The 23,454-nt window shown below is 42.0% G+C and overlaps 1 protein-coding gene across 4 annotated transcripts in view; it reads right to left on the minus strand.

Moving 5' to 3' along the window:
• Positions 1 to 23,454, minus strand: part of DPP6 (dipeptidyl peptidase like 6) — a gene marked incomplete at its 3' end in the record, with an annotated part of 523,189 nt that overhangs the window by 77,120 nt on the left and 422,615 nt on the right. For all 4 annotated transcript variants that reach the window (XM_081996368.1, XM_081996366.1, XM_081996369.1 and 1 more), the window contains one exon: positions 11,667 to 11,787. In XM_081996368.1, the coding sequence (XP_081852494.1) occupies positions 11,667 to 11,787 (121 nt within the window). The remainder of the gene's footprint in view (positions 1 to 11,666; positions 11,788 to 23,454) is intronic.

The following is a 23,454-nucleotide window of genomic DNA, read 5'->3' on the forward strand; positions in this document are numbered from 1 at the left end:
CTCGACACATCACAGGAAATTTTATGGATAAAAACACAGAGCACTTGGTAGTTTGCTTCGGTACTGTGCAATGCTTCCACTCATTAAAATCTCAAAATGCCATTAAAAAAGTGAAAAGAGATTCCTTCAAAATCCACAGTGAAGGACATTAATAAGAAGCATTTTAAATAGTTATAGATAAATTACAGTATTTAGCTCTTAGCAGCATTTTGTATTGTTCTGCTCTTTGATAGGACTCAAAACAATAAACTGAAATTTTCCAGTGCCGAGCGACATGCAAGAACTTTCATGGTCTTAAAACTTTTTATGATTGGGGATTAGGACACAACAAGTTTACAGTCACTATCCAGACAAAAAAAAAGAAAAAGAAAAAGGTAGTCTAATCATAATTTTCTGGTGTGCAAACGACCAGCTTGCTGAGCTGGTAGCACAAGCTGGCTGAAAGCGTGATCATTCAGCACCAAGACGACACAGATGAACACAGAAATGGCTGTGACCCCTTTAGAAGAAAAGATATGGGCAGAACGGCATCAAACCCAGCTCTGCGTGGCCCTGCTGTGCCGTGGAACTTCTCAAAGTTGGAAACCCATTTGGCAACGGAAAGAGCGGAAAGCAGGCAAAGAGGCTGGGGAAGACACAAGCGGTGGCCGCTGTTCTTGCCGGAAGCTGCAGAGCTGAGCGGACGTAGAAACACCGGTTTATTCCTCAGCCTTACCCTGGAGCGGTCGCTATGGTCTGGCTCTGCCTCGTGACCGACCGCCCCACCTCGGGAGCCCGAGAACCCGCAGGGGGTGCGGGCGAGGGCTGCAGGGAGGCAGAGCAGGGTGCCAGGTCGGAGCGTTGCTTCCCACGGGTTTGAAGGAAAACATCTCCCACCGGTCACCGCGCCGCTCAGTCCCCGCAGAACTCAGCCCGCATCCCAGGATACCGGGACCCACTTAGACTAAAGGTTTCTGCCGCCCGCCGGGATTCGGTGCCTGCTGTCCCAGAGCCGGAGCCGCTGTGACCCCGACAAGCCGCCCCGCTGCAGAGACAGCCTGTTTGTAGGCTCCTGATGTCCCCAGCCTGGCACACAGCAGCCAACGCGTACCTGGCCACTTGTATTTTACTACTTACCCGTCTGAAAGTTTTAAGATCCTGTTTAAAATACGCTATTTTCCTCCACTTTTCTAATTGCTGTTAACTCTGTGGCATAGTTTCTCCTGTAGACCTGTACCCATGGAAGACTGGAAAACAGCTGGTGCAGAAGCTACGCCATATGGTAGTTACTTATAGCAACATAAACTAATTTAGTGTTGAGGGTGATATAATCCCTGGATGCTTTATCTTTCAGGAACTGCTGGTATGTCAATCTGATTGCTTTAAAGATCTGCCCTAGTTCTTCAGTTCTCCTGATCCAGAGCAAAATCCAGGTACAGTCACCTCCATGTCTTGGTTGGTATCAACGTTGCAGTCGCCACTGGGCTGCTTTGCCCCAGTTTGAAAAACACCTTGTAGTGGAACACCCACATGTCTCCTGCACTAAAAGTCTCCAGACCCCGTCCAGTGGAGAGCTGGTAGCTGAAATGCTGGTGCAAAGAAACCAGTCTCGTTTTCCCAGTACCAGGATCCGAGCACGCTGGTTGTCGTTCCTCACGCAACGGCAAGCACACGCAGCACAGACAGGAACATTGAAGGTCGTTTTTCCCATACGAGGATTTAACCTCCCGCCGGTTCTGCTGGAGGGAAGAGTGGGCTTCAGCTCTGCGGGGGGACCCTCGTCCCAGCCAGCCCTGGGCAGTAACCGGCCCTTTGCCTTTCACAGGTCGTTACCTCCTCTGCTTTTCCACCCAAAGACCCGCTCTGACCTGTGACTGTTTCCAGCTGATATTAAGATTTGGACTTGTAGGTTTTCAACTGCACTTCAGGTTAGTTTTTTGCCCTTTTTTTTTTTTTTCCATTAGGAGAGCTGATGTACAGAAATGATGAGCTGACTTCTGTCATTATTTCTGATATTCTTTTGATTTTGCTACTATTATACAACAATGGATAGGCCAAATCTCTAGGGAGAATCACATTTCTCAGCAGAATTTTAATCTCTTTCATGTAGCTTTCACTCATTCTAATTTGGACAGAGCACATTTACTTTTGCTTTTTTTTTTTACAGCATGTACTCTTTATTCAGGCCAAGGAGCAGTGAGACAAAGAGGATAGCTATTTAAATAGCCTGCAGTTTTTGCACTGGCCCCTGAATTTCCATAAACAAGGCTGCACTAAGGAAGAACTGGTGCATCAAGAAAAAAAAATCCAGAAATTTTATTTTCAGGTCAAATTGATGGAATTATGCACTAACGTAAAATTTCTGTAGTTGTTCTTTCTGTCCTTTTAATCACTTCTTGATTTCAGCACTTCAGAAATATTAAGCTTGCTTGTTTTCTTTAAAACATGTTTTTCAACAGAAAGTCCACAGATATCCTCAGAAGAAGAAAACCACCAATTTTCCTCAGGGGAATATTGACATAAATGCAAATTTATCATGATAAAGACCTCCATTCCCTACATTTGTACGAGCAGGTTATGTGTATGTAGCCTATTGTACATAAAAACGAGTATCCTGTAACTTAAGAAGGGATATTCCAAAAGCTCCTACAGTGGCTTCATAATTTCAGAGCCAACATGTTTAACTACAAAGAGATCAGAAAAAGCTATACATAAAATCGTATAACTTTAGGTCTAGAACCAGCCCAAAGAAATTTTGTAATTCCCTTCTTGCACTGAAACAGGATTGATGTTTATTTCAACAGCCTGTGACAAAAACCTGTCTAATTCACTATTAAAAATACCCCAGGACAGAGATCCCTACAGCACCCCTGGGCAACATGCCCTAACAGATACATTTTCCCTCAATATTCATGTACATAGTTTCTGCACAAATTAACCCAATTTCTTTTATCTTCTACAGCATTCTACAGCCTGGAAGACTCTTATGTGTGTCACAGCCACCAGCTCAATTCTACCGACACAGGAGTATTTTCGTGTTATCCTTAGTGAACCTGATCACCTAAATGCATTCTTCGTGTTTTATCATATCAAACCACAGATACGATTTTATGGAGGAAAAATATAGGTCTCAAAATTGACTGAATTTGCAAGTATTCTCTAACACTCACAATCTTTTTCTGGAAATAATGTCAATTTAATATATTTTGTTTGCAACAAATTTTACAGCAAGACCCTCGTGTTTGGCACCCTGGTGCAGATCCAGAGCACCACCATTAGCTTCCATGGAGTTACTCGAGACTTCAGATTAGCATGGCATAGGTGAAAATCTATTCTGCAATATTTAAAGTGCTAGTATACTAATTAGTTATTAAAAATACTAGCATAATCAGAAAATGGGGGTACAGATCTCCAATACAGTATTTAACCCAAGGCTACTGTAAATGGCTTTGGTGCAGAGAAATAGAACTCACGTACGAGTGGAAAGCCCTAATAGCTCCGTTATACAACTTTTAATACACCATTTTGTAGGAATATTTGACTTGGTGATACACTATTTTCAGATGCTACTTTCATACTCCGATATTGTTCTTCATATTTTATTTGTCAATTTTCCATTTTTATTCACATGTTCTTGCTTGAGCAGAACAATAGCTAAATAATTTGGTTTAATTTCGTTGCAAACTGGGTAGCTCTTTTCTCTTATAAGGTAATTGAAGAGGTAACTGTATCCCTGACAAAGCAGCAGCAGTAAAATAATAGTGGAAAAGAGAAGAGATTCTACCACAGCATCTGGTTAAATTTTGTGGGAAGTTGCACATCTCAACTAAATCTGCAGAAATTAGTCTGCATTTAAACTCCTGCAATTGAACACAATTTGTGCTCTTACGTTTGCTATATAGACTGCAAATCTATCTTCAGGAAAAGATACGTATAAATTTCAATAATCTCTTTAATCACATAGCGAAGCAGAGCTGAACAAGTCACTCACAATTTGTTGCAACGCAGACGAGTGTTGACTTATCATAAAATCAAATTAAAATACTGGTAACAGCAGAGTATGACATTTTTATTTTTACTATTACTGCAAGTGTATAGAAATCATCCAACAATGATTGGATGATTTCATCCAACAAAGAAAGAATTTCATCCAGTAAAGAATGAATTGCAAGAGACCGCATGGAACAATAAGAAACTACCTAAAATATTATAAAGACAGTTGAGACTTATTTAAAGTCTTCCCTCTGACTGTGACCAGGCTGGATTATATCTGGATGCACAGTACTTAATTCTAGAAAGGAGAATTTTCTTTTCCCTTATCAGCCCGAGCTGAGCTAGCATCAAGGTCTTGCCTCCAAGAACGATGCCAAGAGATGCACCGAGGCTCAGAGCTCCTCTTCAAGAAACGCCCTTTTAAATAGGACCTGTGTGAAAGGAGGGTGCAAGCTCCAGTGCAAACACCAGCTTCACTCGCTGAACACTTCTTTGACTTAAGCGTACTGGCAGCTGCTGGCTGATCCGTGGCCTCAGGACGGACATCTGGCTTCCTTCCACCACTGTTTTCCTTCCAAAAGCCATCCTGAAGCCTGAATGATGGTGACCCAAAAATTAGAGGATGACAGGTGTTGGGTTTGGCTGGCAGCCCCTTCCAAACAACCTTCTGCAGAAAGGGAAGGTTAAAGACTGGGCTAGAACTGGCGAGGTTTATTGTGGTGCGGTGCTGGATTTTGAAGCCAGGCCAGGTAACAGCACACCTCAAAGTTTTCAGGAGCTTGCTGATATCTAGGCAGGCATTCGCAATGTGCATTGCAAATGGTTCCATGTTCCCTGACCTTAGCCAGCTGAGAAGGGCCAGAAGCCTGCTCCTGATGATGCAATCGATAACGCAAGCTTCCCTGCGACAGGCGAACCTCCACCAAAGCAAGAAGTTGAGGGAACTTCTACCAAATCTTTCATGACATGACTGGGTGAAATTTAAGGTTAACAGAGTTATTTATGGTGGAAATATCCACTTCAAACGCATGGCTGAGGTCAAGAACTGCTCTTTATTCTTATTTTGACTGCAACTGAAACAGCCAGGTTTTATGCACGTTTGGTGTAAATGAGCATGCAAATAAAGGTGCACCAACAAATAGTTGCCTACATTTTCAATAGGCAGCTAAATAATGGCTACCTGGGAATTGTACGGCCCCAAGTGCTAGACAGCAGCTCCATGTACTGAATGGGCAACACTGAATGATGTTCAATATGCAAAAGAGAGGAAATTTTTCTATTTTAATATGGTGACAATGTCACTGAAGCACCACACTGGCTTCACTCCCTCGCCTGAACAGGCACAGAAATGAGGGACCAAATTCCACGCAGCTTCCCCAGAAGCCCTGAATAACATCAGCATGTACTTGAGGACAAACTAGTGACTCTTAGACTTGGGGTGCATTTGTGGCACTATCCGAGGCCATTTCCCAGTGCCAAGTGTTGCCCTACCTCCTTTATGCCATAGATGTGTAGAACTGCAATTTATCCACCTCCATGAAGTATTTTCTCTGCAACTGAAAATGTGGAAGTTCTTAAAAACAAACAAACAAGAATCTGTATTCGCTGTCCCAGTGATTCTTCACATATCTTGTAAAAAAGGAATCATTTGTATTCCCATTAGGACTGTCCCCTTTTACTGTCTGGACTCCTGGCTTTAGCATCCCTTTGGCAAGAGATTAATTTATCCAGAGTATCTTAAAAAATTCAGTGATGACTCAGTCTAATTCTTCATGTCATTCTCCCCCACCAGGTCTTGGAGCTACTAATTACTGGGAAAGGTTAGCCATACACCGTGAAATATTAGGATATTTGATCTGCTTCTCTGGTGACACTGAACAGGAATTTAGGAGTTACTTGCTTTCAGCCTAATTATGAATGTCCCTTTTCAAATTCAGGTATAATTTGATCATCAAAGTTCCCATTTCCAAGCAGAAGTTCAGCGTTCTCATATTATACAATGAAAAATTGAGCACACAGACGAATTAGGTAAGGCACTGTTTGGGCAGACTTATCTAGCATGTTCCTAGTATTAGGATAATTTCCAGAGTCCCAGGATTAATACTTCTAAACTTAAGAAATGTATCTATTTCACTTGCTTGAAATACTAAAAGCATAAAAGATATTGCTCAAAGCAACTGCTATTTGATTTGGCAGCTTCTACCAGGCAACAGACCTTTGAGACCAGCCATACATGTTCTAAATATACCCTCTGATTTTTATGAGATGCTAATTAAATTATGGAAAATATATTCTTTATTACTACTGTGTTCTCTTTCCTCTCTTTATAAAGTCCAGAAAAGGAACAGAACCACTATTAGCATGAATCAGCCAGTATCTTTGGATGTGTAGTTCCCATAAGCTCAGAGAGAGTTTCAGGGAAATGTATCTGAGGGGAAATTGTGAGCCTTTGCTAGATCTTGCAGCAAAAAATTTTGCAGTTTCATCGTCTTAATGACGATGACATCCTGGCCTCTCCCACCAGGTGTCACTGCGAAGTCACAGAAGAGGATCTGTTGGTGATAACGTAAGATGCAGACAGAATGAAGATTAATAAGGCATACGAATCATCGCCAAACGAGATTCTTTTTTCACTGCTCCTCTTGCTCCCTAGCCAAAAATAAAGCACAGCAACACCGCTGTGCACTAAGCTCAACAGAGCACAGTATCAGTTTTAAATGATCAATATGTATAGCTAATCTTACATTAAGAGTTTGAAACCATGCCATGTAAGCTAGTGCCAGATGTGGTTCTTGCTGACGTGAGGATGAGGAGACATCCAGATGAGACGTCACAGCCCCAGTGTCAGGACTATGTCTGTAATGGGGATGCTCACTTGGGGATGGTATTTAGAGACTTACAGGACAAAACCTTCTGAGCGCTCCAACAGTGACATGGGATGAGGGAGTAACTCATGTGCAATTCTTCCTTTTGCAACCAAAATCCCTAAAACCCCCAAAATGTGTCCTGCAGACCAAGTTGCAAAATAGCTTCTAAGCGACTACTCCTACATCTGAGGACACATGCAGCAAAACACAAGGAAAACCCTCAGTTTCACACTCTATGTGTAGGACAGGCCCATCTACAGGTGAAAATCCTTCCTTCCCCTCCCACTGGTGACAGGAGCACATGCCACTGGGTTGTATCCTGCTCCCGCATGATTTCCAAGAAGCTCAGATGCTAAGTAGCTCTCCAGAAGTTGTGTAGCTCTATCTGTGAACACACTTACTCAAAGGAGGTCACACCAAGACTTTCTAGCAGTGCAGCCCAGGAAAGGTCTCTGTCCTGCTCAGCAGAGCCACATAAAGGGACCCTGAATTACCCTCTTGGGGTGTCCCCAGCCTGGCAGCAGTGTGCCAGCACAGAGGGAGGTCCTCCTGCCCCATTCCCCAGGATTCAGCATCACATGCTCCCAAACACAAATAAACTCAATGAACTCCTAGGATGAGAAGAAATGGCCTCAAGTTGCACCTGGAGAGGTTTAGATTGGATATTAGGAAAAATTTCTTCACCGAGAGGGTGGTCAATCATTGGAACAGGCTGCCCAGGGAGGTGGTGGAGTCATCATCATGGGAGGTGTTCAAAAAACATGTGGACGTGGGGCTTCGGGACATGGTTTAGTGGGCAATGGTGGTGTTGGGTTGATGGTTGGACTTGATGATTTTGAAGGTCTTTTCCAACCTTAATGATTCTGTGATTCTGTGAACTTCCAAGGTGCAGCATTGGGACATCACAACGTTCTCTTTCTCACTGAGAAGAATCACACAGGTGACCTCTGGCAGAGCCCCTCGCTGCCACCCTTTCTCATAGCACCTAACAATCTCCCCAAGTGCCTGGTAGCAAATGAAGATACTTTAATTACACCATGACAGAATTAATTTCTCGTTAAGAGTGCTGTAACAAAGTGCTTAAATGAAATGAATTTTACCTGCACTTTAGTTGTTAAAATGTAAAATACTTTAATAAAACTACTATATATAAAGAACATATAAATACTCTTACCCTATTGCTTTGAAAGTACTTTGTGCTATAGCACCACTTGTTTTAAAATTCTCTTTAAGCCTTATTGTTGCTAAAACATATTCTCAGACCAACACTGATCATACAGCAAACAGAAAAATAAAACACTCTTTGCCAGTGCTATGCATTTAAATGCTTAGCTGGTTTCAGCTGCAGAACTTTAAACTCTCTTTTATAAGATATCACTCCATTTTAGTATAAGCATCTACCAGACACAGCTCTGAAAATGTTGTCAGACTATGAAAACATTGTCAATGCTTATTTTAGTAATAAAAGCCGTGTTTAATCTATGCTTTCATGTTACAGTAATCTATGTATCAATCTATAACCCTCCAGCTAAATACACTAAGTAGATTAAGCTCTGATTGATTTGAAATGTTTTTCACTATATTATCAAAAGTCTACAGATCAGCATAAATACCTTGAAGAAATTTTTTCCCCTTTGGCAGGTGTACAAAAGCAGAGCTTAACTTGAATTGAAATGAACTTCTGCATTTTTCCAGGACAAAAAGCCTGTCAAACCTACTCCAGGTCTGCTCTGCTTCCGGACTTAGTAAAAACCTGTGATTAATAGTACAGTGCATCTATTCCGTCGTGACAAAAGCAATCATGTTCTGAAGAAAAGTGTTCCCTCTGGGTCCACCATTCATGTGAAGCATCAGGAGTTACCTGGAATGGTGGCACTGCTGGGACTGGGATCTCCGCAGCGCACTGTGAAAAAAGCTCTTGGAAAGCGTGGGGCTTTTGCCGATTACGAGAAAAGATCTTAAAAATTGGCTTCCTCAAATAGGAAGCACCAAGACTGTGTGTGTGTGTGTGTGCGCGCAGGCTGCCTTTAGAGAAAGTGAGAAGCAGGTTGTGAGCTGCCACAGTAACCCGGCGGGTGCTGCGGGGAGGCTCGGCTGCCGCTGCCGGAGGTGGTGAACTTCAGCAACAAAAAGAGCACACGAGGGAAGAGGAGTGCGCTAAACTAGCCGTGATCCCACCTCAGCGTTCCTCACAGCTCCTTTCCAGACTGTCTGCTGGAGATGGCGGCACAGATGGAGCGAGATTTCTACATATGCTCAGCGCTCATCTCGGTAGCTCGCCGAGACAGCAGCAGCGCAAACAAACATGGGCCTGAGCATCCCACCCGGATCCGTTGGGGAGGTGGGGAAGACACATTTATAAACGTCAGTGGGAATGGGGAAAGAGGACAAATAGCCTTGACCTTGTAAATTTTGACCCTTGACCAGATATCAAGCAACTCCAGTCAGGTGAGCTTGGATTTAAAATGTTTTTTCTGTTTATCCCACTGACTAGGAGGCACACAAGGAAAGGAGAGAATTTGAAAAAATAAAGGTGCCGGTAATAGTGTGTTGGCAGAGCATCCCAGCTGCTGCTAGGGTAAAACTGAAAAAAGCCTCACTGACAATGATGCCTGAATTCCCACGGACTCCGGTGGGGAGATGTCATCCATCTCCCAGTGGTCCTTCGCCATTTACCACCATGCAACATGATTTCTTCTTGGACCCCACTCCATTCATCCATGCATTCAGAGAGCTGATATCTGACCACTGCAGACCCATCTGATCCCATGGCCCCACACCTTCTTCAAGCATCTGCCGTGAATCCTCAGCCCTGACGCCACTCCCAGGTTCACCTCCACGAGGACTGCACCAGTGATGTAGTGCTCAGCTCACACAGTCCAGCTCTGGATTTGGTTTTGGATTCTGCACCCCATAACCTGGGAACATTTATAGCTCAGGTTTTCCTTTGGGTCCTTCCACACCTTGCTTGTGAAGTAAGAGAAGTTTTTATTTCAATATAAGCCATACTTTGACACAAAGTGACGTTTCCAAAGGGATGCTATATCCAGATTTCTGCAAAACGTACTCCCAGTGAACAGCAGGTTCAGTGGTCCTACTCTGTACATGCTGCCCAGAGAGGTTACAGAACCTGGCTTGGTATATCCAGACCGCATTTCATCACAGATTAATTTCTTATCCCAGTACATTAACATAAAGCTAACATGAAAGTTCATTATAAAGGACAAACCTGAAAGTCAATGTCAGCCAAGAAACTGGCTGAGCAATCCCATAATTGAATAAAAATACACGTCAGCAAAACAAGTGTCATCACGGGCTTGCCCGAGTGCTTGAAGTTCACCGGTTTGACAAACTCCTCCCAGCATGGTGCTGTGTGTGAGACTCTGTTAGAAGACCTTATGCACTAAATTATGTTTATCAGCAAAATATGGGTACTAATAAGCACATTTGACCTACAGAGCAAAACAGGCCTGCCCACAACTTCGGCAACAAATGAATAAGTAAAGAAAAATTAAAGAAAATTAGCATTTTGTAACTTCTTAGCCACTCCTCTGGTTATGAAGTGCTTCACAAGGAGGACATTCACTTGCAAATATTCCGTGGTACAGTGTAAACACACATTTAAATATCAAAAGTAATATAAACCGCTATCATTTTTTTCCACTGATGTGTCTGATGAGTTTGTACACTGATTTATGGGACCAGCTTCTCTGGGAGTGGCAAACAAAATAATTGATTTTAATTCCTTCGTTTTTGAGTCTAACAGCCCCAGCTTAGCTCTGATACAGAGTAATTTAAGGAGTGATTCATATTTTTACACCAATTAAGGACGAATGGCATTTTGCAACTTATTCTGTTCCGTTAAGCCTCAAGGAAACTGGGAGCAGCGAACAGGGCACAGTTAATAGATGTATCTGGACAATTCCTTCTGTAGAGGTAAGAAAAGCTCAGGACTGTGCTGGGACCTGCAGGAGAAAGTGTGACTTTAGAGGGAAACTGTCACAGGAAAGAGACACTTCCAGGTCCCAAAACCAAATCCTTGTGAAAAGGAACTGCTGGCAGCATTAGCCAGCTATGGTTTTTTATATATATATAACACACACACATATATATGTCATATACATATTTTGATTTTAATTCCAATAAAGCATTAGCTTAAGAGCCTGTAGCATCCCCCAAAAGAGCTGGGGATGGCTGGGGTCCTCTCCTAAGCCAGTGAGCAGGTGAAATTATTTTGCAAGCAGCTGCTCACAGACACCTAAAGGGCTGTTTGCCAGCTGAAAGGACCAAAGCAAAGCAGTGCTCCGGTGATGATCCTCTACTCCATCAGGCCAATTTCAAGGGGAAGAAGCCAGTTACTGTGAGGACCTGTCTCCTTTCAGCAAATTTTCAGGTAGCAAGATCTGGGCAGCTTCCAGGGCCACCTAGTGATGTGGAAAACAACCAATCGAGTAAAATTGTTTCCTTGCTTCTTCCTTTAAAATAAACCCCCTTTCCTTCCCCATTTCTGTCCTTTTCTGTGATTTGAAAACTGGCACGTCTATGAGTGATTGCAGGTGCCATTAAATAATGAAGCAGTTCTGTTCATTAAAGCTTGGTGATTTATTACCTTTGGACTAAGGGAAAGAAAAACAGCCTGAAAACAGAATTCTTACATCATTTCACATTATTTCCAGTCCAGCACTTCAAGCAACAGTTAGAATAGCAGATTTTCAGCTCTGTGGTCCACCAGTCCCTAGAAATGCAATGTTGAACATCTAATTCCAGCCAGTTCTAGAGTGTAACTCAAACTCATAACTAGCTGCTGCCCTAAATGTCGCGTCCTACCTTCATACAGCCAGTCGCTGAGCCCATTGAAAATAACACCTTCCTTTCCTGTGGAGACCACTCGGATGGCTTGTTTCCCCACATGGGCACAGTAATAGATGTTATTCTCAAAGATAAATATCTGATTTGAAGGGAAAAAGAAAAAGAGAACAGCATTAAGCAGTAGCTCCATTATAAAATGCTGCATTTTGCTTTTACAATAATTGGCAGTACAAAATCACATATCAAATTTTTATAGCGTCTTTTGTCAAAAAAGGATTTCCACAGCTTGCTTCCAATGCCATCAACTAATAGAAAGATGCTAATTTACAACAAACTGAACGCTTGGTCCTTCGATATAAGCTTTATTTTTCTTGCTCCTGTCTTCGTTTCAGAAATTGAACAGTGCAGTCAGAGGGCACGAAACGAAGCATGCCATCACTCAGGATTTTGAAAAAATGGTCCCGGACACAGTAGCAGTTTGCAGAGCTGGTGGTGATGCCACGTGGTGAGCAAACTGGCTACTGGAAACTGCTTCTTGCTTGTTTCCAGCTGCTCCTGCTTCCTTAAAACACAGCTGGCAACCTCTTAAACAAATTTAAATCCAGTTTTTAATGCAGATGCAACAAGACAACACGTGCTATTGAACAGGGAGCCGTGTATATGACTGCAGAACGTTGGGCAACAAACGAGGCACAGCCTCCAGGAGGCTGGTGTTTTGGCTGGGGAGGGGATGCACATGCTCCAAGGACCCAATGGCGTGTACTAGACCTCCTGCCCTGCCCTGGTCACCCGGTGGCCTTCCTCCAGGAACCAGGGTGGGTGGGACAAAGGTACACGCGGGGGTCTCACCTCCCTGCCAGCATGGATGCAGCCTGCCATAACCCCCAGCCCAGCTTTGGAAACCTTTCCCCTCCCGTTGCAAAAATCTAGTGGGTTCAGGTTGCTGACAGATTACATGATCAAAGTGTGATGGGACCTCACAGGTCCTTGGGGGGCAAGGACAGGCACACATCAAGGATCGCCGTCGGGTACCGAAGCCTGCCTCTGCAAACGCACGCTGGTGCTGTCTGTGGGAAAGCAATTCCATCTTGGAGAAGAATTTATAAATATACAATTCTTATCAATCATAAAAACTCCAATTTAAGATTGTCAGGAAAGGAGCCTAACATAAAACTCCCAAATCAGCCTCCTGTTTGTTTTGGTTTTTTTTTTTTTTTTTAAAGCTAATTTCATGGAAGATCTACTGCTATGAGAATGCTTTTGGGAATCAGGCTGTTTATTTAGGTGCTTAAGGGCTGATCAGCAAGCAAAACTTTAGCCAGCCATTTAAAAAAGTATTGTTCCATGGCATCAATCTTTATCATCTGGTTAAATGCTTTGTTCTGTGTTGTGCTGTTATCGATGACGAGAGATCCTGTCCCTTCCTCACCCCAAAGTGAACCGCATCCTGCTCAAAGTAGCACTCTTGTCTTTAAAACGTTTTTAAACTCCATTCAGACTGCAAAGAGGTATTGAACAGGGTATCAGAAAGTCATTTAGACTGAAAGACAAACTGTTAACATAATTCAGCAGACATTTACAGATGGGTTTTTATACACTTGAAGATATTGGAACAAATGTTAGGTATCTTTACCACAACACCAGAATGCAACTTCTCATGTTACTCTCATGAAAAGACAGAATTGGGAAAAATTGCTTTCAGCTTCTGTTTCATATCCTATTACAGTATGTGTTTCACCTAAAGATGAGCTGGAAAGATTCCAGAAAAAAGTGTAGATCCTAATTTAATTTTGGCAGCAGTTATAGTGAGTTTGCCTAAAGCTAAAAGGATGACTGAAACTGTAGCTTGCTTTTATTCCTTTTAAACTAAGAAAAGCTGCATCCAATTCATATTTTTTGAAAGTAAAAAATATATGTCGTAGAAGATACTACACACTCTCTCCTACCTTGATTTTTAGTAAGCAGAGGAGCCAGATGAGGGATGCCAAGTAAAGAACTTTATGTGTTAGCTAGTCTGCATATGGGAGGGTTGTTGAAGCTTAGATTTACACAAAAATCAGGAAGACTAACCAGAATAAGATACTTTGGGCCGGAGCAAATCCAAATCTATGTGTCCAAGAGCTAAACATGCTGGGGGTGCTTGGGTGGGGGCTCTTCTGCAACACACACACAATCAGGCGGAGTTACTCAAGCGATGCAACCCTTCCCTTGCTCAGGCTGTCCCAGCAAATGAAGGTTTTGCAATATTTTGTACTCTATTAAATTTTAAATGAATTTACAGGAAAAATAAAGACCGTGGATTGACAACCTGTTCCTGCCCTTTGCTTTGTAAAGCATTGCAATGTTTTCCATCTTCACTGTTTTGTCTTTTAAAGCTTCATTGCACTAATCAGGCTGCATGAGGTATCTGGTAGCTGCAATGGAAAAATAATATAGTGCTCTGACTTCAACCTGTCTCCCATATAATTCAGAGCCAAACTGCAGCACCTCATAGAGAATTTAAAATTATCCTCCTAACTACAGTGCCTTGTACCCTGAAAACGTCAACCATAATCAAGATAAAAGATAACTGAAGCAGCACAAGGCAGATTTCTGTATAATGTATCTTATAAATTAAGAAAAAGCTTTTGAACTTCCGTTATCATCAAAAAGAAATGTCTTCGGATTACTTCACATTCTGGCTTAGAAAGATATTAGATGATATTATGAAATACCTATATAATATTTTTTACTGTTTTGGTTTTATAACATCAAAGCAGATCTTTCTATCAAATGATGACAATGCTTTAAGCTAATTAGAGGATAAGAAATTTTAGTAAAGAAAAATAATTAAAAAATGTATCGACATCACTTTCACATTATTTTATGCTTGCTTTACATAGCAGTTCCAGACCAAAGTAAAATGACAACAGAAAGGGTCAAAGTTTTATGCCTCTCTGTACAGGAGACAAAGACCAGACCCACAATTTCTGGTGTCTTCTCTTTTGGTGTGCATATTTGAGCAAGACTTTACCCACAACATTCTTGCAATATATATGCCTTTTAGCATGGATAGCACATGAAGCCAGCACTGAGCACAACTAATGGCATCGAAAATAACCTGTGATACATCAGGAAGATATCCCCACATTGAACACTGTGCTTATTTTCATCATGACCCATTCAACGCAGAGGAAAGAGAAGATATTCTGAAAGAAGTGAGAAGAATGGAAACATCCCTACATAGATTGAAGAAATGGAAATTGCTAACTCTATAGAACGAGCAATAGAAAGAAAGATATAAGATCTACAAGATAATGAGAGGAAACAGAAACGAGGAGAAAGGACATTTTCACCCTTTCATTTTTCCAAAACAACAGGGAAACGAATGAAACCCAGAGGAAAGCTGTTTAAAGGTGGATAAAAGTATTTTTCCCACTGAAATCAGAATTAAGGTGTGGAACTCCTTGCCACTGGACATAACAGACAACAAGAACTTCATTCTCTTCCTGCTGGATCTTATAATAGGGTTTAAAAGAAGAAATACTTCTTAACAAAGATAACTGGAATGTCCTTGGGGACTAAGATAAAGATTTTTTTAAAATAAGAATTCACTTAATCCCAGGGTAATAAAAATCAATGGGGATTTTGCTGTTGACGTTGTGTGGCTCGGGATGTCACCTGAAACTTTCAGCATAAGATAAAATCCCTTTATCCTCAGGTATCAATACACCACTAACTCACAAGCGCTGGGAAGAAATCTCTGCCTGTTTGCAACATGGTTTGAAGCAATCAGTTCTAATACATTTGACATCCTTGTGTGACTCAACTAATATTGGAGAAAAATACCACAAGCCTGAGATGGGAGGAGAACTTCAGGTCAAAGGTTAAGTACTTATCCAGCGAGATAAATTTATACAGTAAGATAAATGTTTAAACTGATAACAAAATAAACTTAAGTCACTTAAAACATACAAGAGCCTTAACAACACTGACTGATTTAAGGAGGATTCATTTGAAATGTTTTTGCAACTGCTTAAAGGCTTCTGAAGTAATGTTCTTTACCAAACTGACCCAGAGTGGTATTAAGTAATTATGTTGCAGTAATTAAAATACTGTTACTTTTAAATGGATTAATTTATGGGCCTTTTCAGGAATCTAATGAAAATAATCTCTTTTGGACCACTGCAAAAGTCAGAGTGACCAATTATTTTTAGCAGATGAATATTACAGCTCCTTTTATTGTTGTTCAACCCACCTTCCTTTGAGCCACAGAGGTGAGTGAAGTTCCTATTTCTTCACAGACCAAGAGAAAATAAATTCATATGAACGAATCTGCATTTTTACTGCTTCCATTTACTTTCCAGCTGTAGAGTGGCATTCTAAGTTTATGTTCTTTTTATCCCATCATTTCTAACATGTATAACTTGTCAAATGAATGAGCCACATCATTCAAATTTAGCATCTCCAAGCATAACGTTAATGCCCGTATCCTTATTCCTTTAAATTATTAGCACACTGTAGAAGCGTGAATGTTTCCTACATGTTAAAAGGCAGTCTTCCACACAGCAAGGTCGGCTCACATAATTTAACTACAAGAGAGTAGTTAACAGGGAAAGTTTGGCAATTTAACATGGAGAGTTTGATCAACAAGAACCGGCCTTCGTGTTTTGTCAAGGCACAAAGTCTTGCCTTGACACCTTTTTAAATTCCAAACCAGCCCAAAGTTCCTTGCAGTCTCAAAAAAGCAGTCACAAAATTGAAGACTCAATGAGTGGGGAAATATAACTACAAAACAACATGTTACTACTCTCTCCTCATCTGACATAATGTACCTCATTGTCTTCTTTTTTAATGTTAAAGCCTTCTTTTATTCACACACAGCCCCCCCGCCACCTGTAGAAGTCCACTCTCTTGCTGGCAAACCAGTTTACCTAAGGGAGTATAAATAAAGTAACAGATTTTATAATTCTGTCCATCTCAAAAATGCTTGTATTTATTTGGCAGAATCATTAAAATGTATCTGTGTAAAGGTAATTATCCATGGACTTCACTGTTGTAGATGCTGAACAAATGCACAGAAAAGACAGTCCCTATCCCAACAGCATATCATTTTAATGGACAGAGAATTTCTATTGTCCCCAGTCAACATGTGAAAAAATTAGAGACAGGGACAACCAAAGATAAGACTCAGTTGCCCAAACATAGGCACCTAGAGCCATTTTAAGTCCCTTCATGCATTTAAAACATCTGGAAGATATGATACAGGACATATGGGAAACCTCTGCTCTCACAGAGTAGCATCTAGAGGCCACATACTTTTAACACTGTTCAGCTGAGGTGCTCTAGGAATCTCTAGGAATCTATGTTTAAGCAGGCAAATCCTATTTTTAAATGTCACACAGGAAGACTGGCAAAACCATGAGTCAAACTTGGGTAGCTTGAGCTCTAGTCCGATGCCTTAACCATAAAATCATCCTTACTGTAATTATTTCACAGCAGGTAGACTATTATAATCTTGTGAAGACTGGGAGAGAAGAGATCCAAAATGTGCACTGTCCTGCCATGAACTGCATGTCTAACTGATCTATTTATTGGCAGAGTCATGGTCAGCTTCAACACGATACTTACTTGAACTCTTACTTCCTTCTGAAAAGGCAGACCTACAGCTACTGTAAAATCCCTTTTGCTGAGTAATAAAGAAAAATAGTCCTTGTATGTATCTTGCTCTGTACATCTGCCATCGTACATTGCCAATGTACGGCAGGATTCAATACTGCCTTATCTTGTGCAGGACTTTCTGTGGCCTTCTGTAGATGGCATAATCTAGTTTGCCTTAGACTCAACAGAGAGATTCAGATACCAATGAAGACATTAAGGAAGATAAAATCTGCCTAACTTCAGGGATTATTCTCCAGCAGCTTTTATGGTGTGCTGGGTACTCCCAAGTCCATGTAAAGTCAACCAATGCAGTTTGTGTAAGTTAGGTATCTAAGACTTCCACTGAGTACAAACAGCCAATAAACAGCCAATGTCAGATGCCTTCATCCACTCAAGCTCTGGTCCATTAGCTCTTTGAGGGTAATGGCAGCAAAAGCATCAGTAGATTAATATGGGAATAAAAAAAAAATAAAATGCACAGTGCAAACTATCTTGGAGAAGAGATCATCCTACCTTCCAGCCCTACTGATAAGCCAGGCTCTGACTTCTTCGTGCACATCCTTCAAAGTCTCTGAAAGCCCTTTCTTCCTCCTGCAGGGCAGCACAGCCCCAAAAATACGTTCAATGACTATTGCCATACGTAGCATATGTTCAATGACTATTGCCTTGATGCTGCTCCTTATAGTCCTAACCATGTCCAAGTTCTTGGGCTCTTGTACCTAAGCCCCAGTCACATCAAATTTCGTGCAATTTATGGTTGCTACCTACTTTCTGTCAATTATCTCTTAAATCAAGAGTGCATGTGAACATTTGTATTGGGTTTACATGGGAAGGTTTTGGTAGCAGCAGGGGAAAGCAAGCTGCAGGGGTGCTTCTGTGAGAAGACACCAGGAGCTGCCCCCATGTCGGGCAGAGCTAGTTCCAGACAGCTCCAAGACAGACCCATCGCTGGTCAAAGCTGAGCCCATCAGCGAGGTCGGTAGTGCCTCTGTGACAATATATTTATAAAAGGGTAAAATTGCTGGGAGATGGGAGAGAGAAGTGAGAAAATGTGAGTGAAACAGCCCTGCAGACACCCAGGTCGGTGAAGGAGGGGGAGGAGGTGCTCCAGGCGCCGGAGCAGAGATCAGGATGGTGATACAGGTTGCTCCCCTGCAACCTGTGAAGGTTATTGGTGGAACAGATACCCAGCTGCAGCCCGTGGAGGACCGCACGTTGGAGCACATGGATGTGTGCTGAAGGAAGATGCAGCCCCTGGAGAGCCTGAGCTGGAGCAGGCTCCCGGCAGGACCTGTGGCCTGTGAAGCGGAGCCCACCCAGGAGCAGAATTTCTGCCAGGAGCTGTGAGGGACCCAGGCTGGAGCAGCCTGCTCCTGAAGGAGAGCACCCCATGGAAGGGACCCAGGCTGGAGCAGTTCATGAAGAACTGCAGCCTGTGGGAAGGACTCATGTTGGAGAAGTTCGTGGAGGACAGTCTCCCGTGGGAAGGACCCCACGCTGGAGCAGGGCAGAGCATAGGAGGAAGGAGCAGCAGAGATGAAGTGCTATGAACTGACCGCAACTCCCACTCCTCGTCCCCCAGTGCTGCTTGGGGGGAGGAGGTAGAGCAAATTGGGAGTGAAGTTGAGCCCGAGAAGAAGGGAGGGATGGGGCAAAGTAAAGGTGTGTTTACTTTTGTTTCATTTCTCACTATCCCAGTCTGTTACAATTAACTAGCAATAAATTAAATTTATTTCCGCAAGTCGAGTCTGCTTTGCCCATGACGGTAACTGCTGAGTGATCTCCCTGTCCTCATCTCGACCCACAAGCTTTTCATGGTATTTTCTCCCCCAGTCCCACCGAGGGGGGGAATGATAGAACAGCTTGGTGGGCATCTGGTAGCCAGCCAAGGTCAACCCATCACAACAGTGCCACAATTTAATCAAGGATTTTTTAAAAAATGTTTTCAGTGTAAGATACTTCCTTAAAAATTTTTTAAACTTCTATTAATCTTTTTTTTGCGTGTCAATGATAGGAATGTCTTGTGCAGAACTGTATATTAACTATCTACATATTATATGGTGTTATACCTACATTGGTTGAAAGCCTCAGGAAAATAAACAGATTTAGCTTCCCAGTATGTCCAGGAAGTAGAAAAGTATTACCTCTTTATTTATATGCCAAGTAACCAGTTGAGGTCTGTAAGAGAGTCATACCATGTAAATGGGGTTTGGAAATGTCAGATCACGAACACAAACAGTTTGGAGCATGATCAAGCTCTTCCTGGAAATGCACACACAGAAAGGCCTCTCCCTTCTCCCCTCCTTTTCTAGTGCTCTCTAAGTCCATCCAACTATTTTGGAGACAGCCCTTCTCAAGCCAGTTTTGTATTTCCACAGCCATATGAAACCTGGAAGCTGAGGACTGTGAAAATGAAAAACTGCAAAGAGAGAAAGATTCCCTGCTGTTTTGTCCGAGTTAAAACTCGTCCTTACTACACAGAATTAGCATTCCCATCCTTGTCCATGCAGCATCTTGAAGCAGATATGATAACTGTGTTTTCACATTGGGATATCAAGGAAATCTGACAAGCATCGTCCCAGAAAGGTCTTTGCACTTTGCAGTTATCATTCTTACATCAACTGTAGCAGAAAAATGTGTGATCAATCAAAAATCAGTTCTAAAGCTTGTTGCTGATTGACTATGCATTATTTAATGAATAGTCTGCCAATTTCTTTTTTGGAACCTCATAAAATGCAAACTTTGATGTTCAAATAGCATCCATTAATGGATTCTGTCATGAGTGTTGTTCTTAATGCATATGACATGATTACGCCAACTCTTAGCAGTTCTTCAAAAAGGGTAATAAAACCATAAACTGCTCCTCACCAGTGAGCTTACATAATAAGAGCTGGTATTTTAATTAGGCTTTTCTTTTTGCCATTTAAATATAGCTTGGTGTCAGGTGGGAAAAAAGAAGTAAGACAAAAAACTTCAGATGGTTCATGTTCGCAATTTAGGAAAGAGACATAACAATTATGATGGAGGAGTGAGATAAAGAATTTTTAAATAAAACTTTTTTCTTTACAAATCCAAAATATCTTTATTAAAACTGGTGATGAACCAGTGAAACTCTTCCACAGGATCAACACACTGCAGAGAATCACATCTTGATAAATTGTTGACAGAAAAGGCTACAGTTTCAGTTTATATAACCAAATATAAACCAGGGTTTATATTTGCTTTAATTCAAAGTAAGAAGCTAACTCCATACCAAGCCAAGGATTTAGAAGACATAGCAGTTTCTGAAGGTATGCAGCAAATAGATAAGGATTACTTTAGTTCAACTTTATCCTGCCCAGAGATGGGCAACGATGGCGTTTAGACCAAGGTGAGGACTACACCAGTTTTAAAATGATTCTGCAGGAAGTCTTTCAAGGCAGAGAAGCTGAAAACACCACAGGGGACGACTAAAACTAGAGAATATAGTAGTACAGATTGATGCACGTTAAGAATTGTGCTGATCCATAAACGCATCAAAATCAGTATTCTTGACTTCTCATTGGAGATCAAAGGCTTGTACGCATCTGATACCAGCGGTGCAAGAGATTAACTGCATGGAAATCAATGCAATGAAAGAAAATGTAATTGATTCTGCAAAGGAAAACCATCAGAGTTAGTTACTGTAAAAGACAAATGAAAAGTCTGCTGCCTTCAGTGGCTTTGTTTATATATCTGGGAAAGGAAGTGCAGAAGAGACACCGCTTGTAAATTGTGCAAATCTCCTGATGTTAGTCCTATGTCTTGGAAATCGCTAATATCCCTTGTAAAATCAGCATTAAGAACTTAATTTTGCTTTCATCAGATGTGATCAACGAAGAGGCTAAAAAGTCAGAGAGAATGGAAAAGCATTCCTTCATGTCTTCAAATAAAGAAATATTTTCTATTTCTGTGAACAGTGTCTAGGCCCCATCTGAGAGCTTCTGAGAGAGAATGTGGGTCTCCAGGTCTGGGGGTGACTTCTCCCTGGAGCTGGGGAAGATGATCACCCTGCCTGCAGGAGGTGGGCATGGGTTGAATAAGTAAAGGAGCGGTGGGAGAAGGCCAGAAGACTCTGCAACATCAGAGGGGTCAAAAAGGATGTCGGGGGGTCTTCTCTGAGAACGCGCACAAAGCCAGGGGCAGGCAGAGTCTAAGCTGATTGGGCTGGTAAATGGAGACTCCTGTGAAGGTGAAGGCTGGGAGCTACTTCAGGCACTGTGAAGACGAGTCCTGCTCTTCTGGGGCTGGGAGCTCTGTCCTGCCTGGGGAGGAGAGCTTTGAACCCAGAACAATGGGGGAGGGAGATGATGGGCCCACAGTCAGGCAAGGAAGTGGTAGAACCAGGCTGGCAAGAAAAGGGAGATGTGGACAAGAGAGACTCTGGTGAACAGGGCTGAGGGAGGCCCACCTCAAACAATGCACAAAAATAAGCAGCTGAGCACCCGACTCCAGGGGAAAGCTTTCACGCTTTTCCTGGGAAACCATCACAGCCTGTACACTAATGCATGCAGCATAGGGAATAAACAGGAGGAATTAAGGTTGGTGTGCAATCGTAGAGCTACAGTCTCAACAGGATCATAGGGATGTGGTGGGACAGCTCATGTGAGTGTAGTGCTGTGATGGATGGACGGATACAGGCTCTTTAGGAAGGACAGGCTGGGACGCTGAGGAGGGGGAATTTCCCTTTACGTGAAAGACCAGCAGAGATGCATGGAGCTCAGTGACACAAGAAGGGCCAGATGAGAGTCTACAGGTCAGGATTAGTGGGCAGACCAATGTGGGCGATGTTGTGGTGAGCATCTGCTACCGACTGACCAGTCAGGGATTTTCAAGTATCACCTCCTCGAAGCTTAAGAATGGCCCATCCTGATGTGTACGAAACCAAGCAAAGGAGGCAGGAGGTCTGCGTGGGTGGGCACGTTGCTCCTGACACAGCCCCAACTTTACGCGGGAGTATACAAGAGGTAGCGGCAGGGACAGGTGACCTGGGAGGAATACAGAGACGTGTGGTTGTGCATGGGTGGGGTTAGGAAAAACCAAAGGTCATCCGGAGCCGAATTCAGCGTGGGACAGGAAGGGCGATAAGAATGGCTTCTATTGGTACATCAGCAGCAAAAGGAAGTCTAGGGAAAATATGGATCTGCTGCAAGTAATATTATTTAGATATTAAACATGTTCTATAAAGCCTATATATTGCAACTTCTTGTTAGGAACAGTTACGCTTTTTCTAAGATTATTATTATTCTTACTAAATCATGTTTGTGGTGTGTCTAGAGTATTCAGTAAAGTCTGGAGACCTTTTCTCCAAGAAATGTGAAGGATCCCTTTGGAAAGCAGAAGAGTTTGTAAGATCCTGTGGTTTTTTAAGGTCTTCAGAGACAATCCACAATTGGCAAAACAGATACTCTATCAAGATAAACTATAGGAGTAATGACTGAATTCTATGATCTGGAGACACATTCCCAAACTTTTTTCCTTTTAAATCCGGCACAGAAGAGATTTTTTTGTCTTGCTTCTGCCAACTTAAGTCTTTAAGTGCATTAATATTCTTCTCAGGTTTCTACAAGCTGCTCTACGTTTTTGACACTGTATCATTACAAGTGCAGTGCATTTCTACTTGTGCTCTATGAGCAGGCTATCCGTAACACGTACAGATGCTAATCACACCTAGAATCTGCCAGTGTCCAGCCAAATAAGCAATTATCATGATTCTGGAAATTTAAAAATACGTGTTTCAAGAAAAATATGCTGTCCTATTTTCTGTTCTTCAGGGAAAAAAAGAGGGTTCATTTCACCTCAACAAAGAGAGCCATGTCTGCTTGGATTTCCTTGCCCTGGATTCTAATGGGGTTATTTTAATTTATAACTGCCTTATTATATTAAAGAATATCTCAGTAAATGTACCATTTAGTATGGAACTCTGATTCTGCTTTTAAGTTCCGCTTGATGGATTATCTTGTATTCTCTAACCGAGTATCACTGACGGTTATGTAGGGCATCACTATAAATTAGATTATTTAATGTGAGATGATACAGTGTTTCATTTTAAATATTTTATTGTGTTATAGAATGAATATCAGCCTAAGGAGAGCACACAGATTACTTGTCAGCATAAAGAAACTGGCAACTGGGATTCAGAGTTCCT

This window comes from Phaethon aethereus (assembly GCF_964289735.1).
Source record: "Phaethon aethereus genome assembly, chromosome: 2".
NCBI classification, from domain to species: domain Eukaryota; kingdom Metazoa; phylum Chordata; class Aves; order Phaethontiformes; family Phaethontidae; genus Phaethon; species Phaethon aethereus.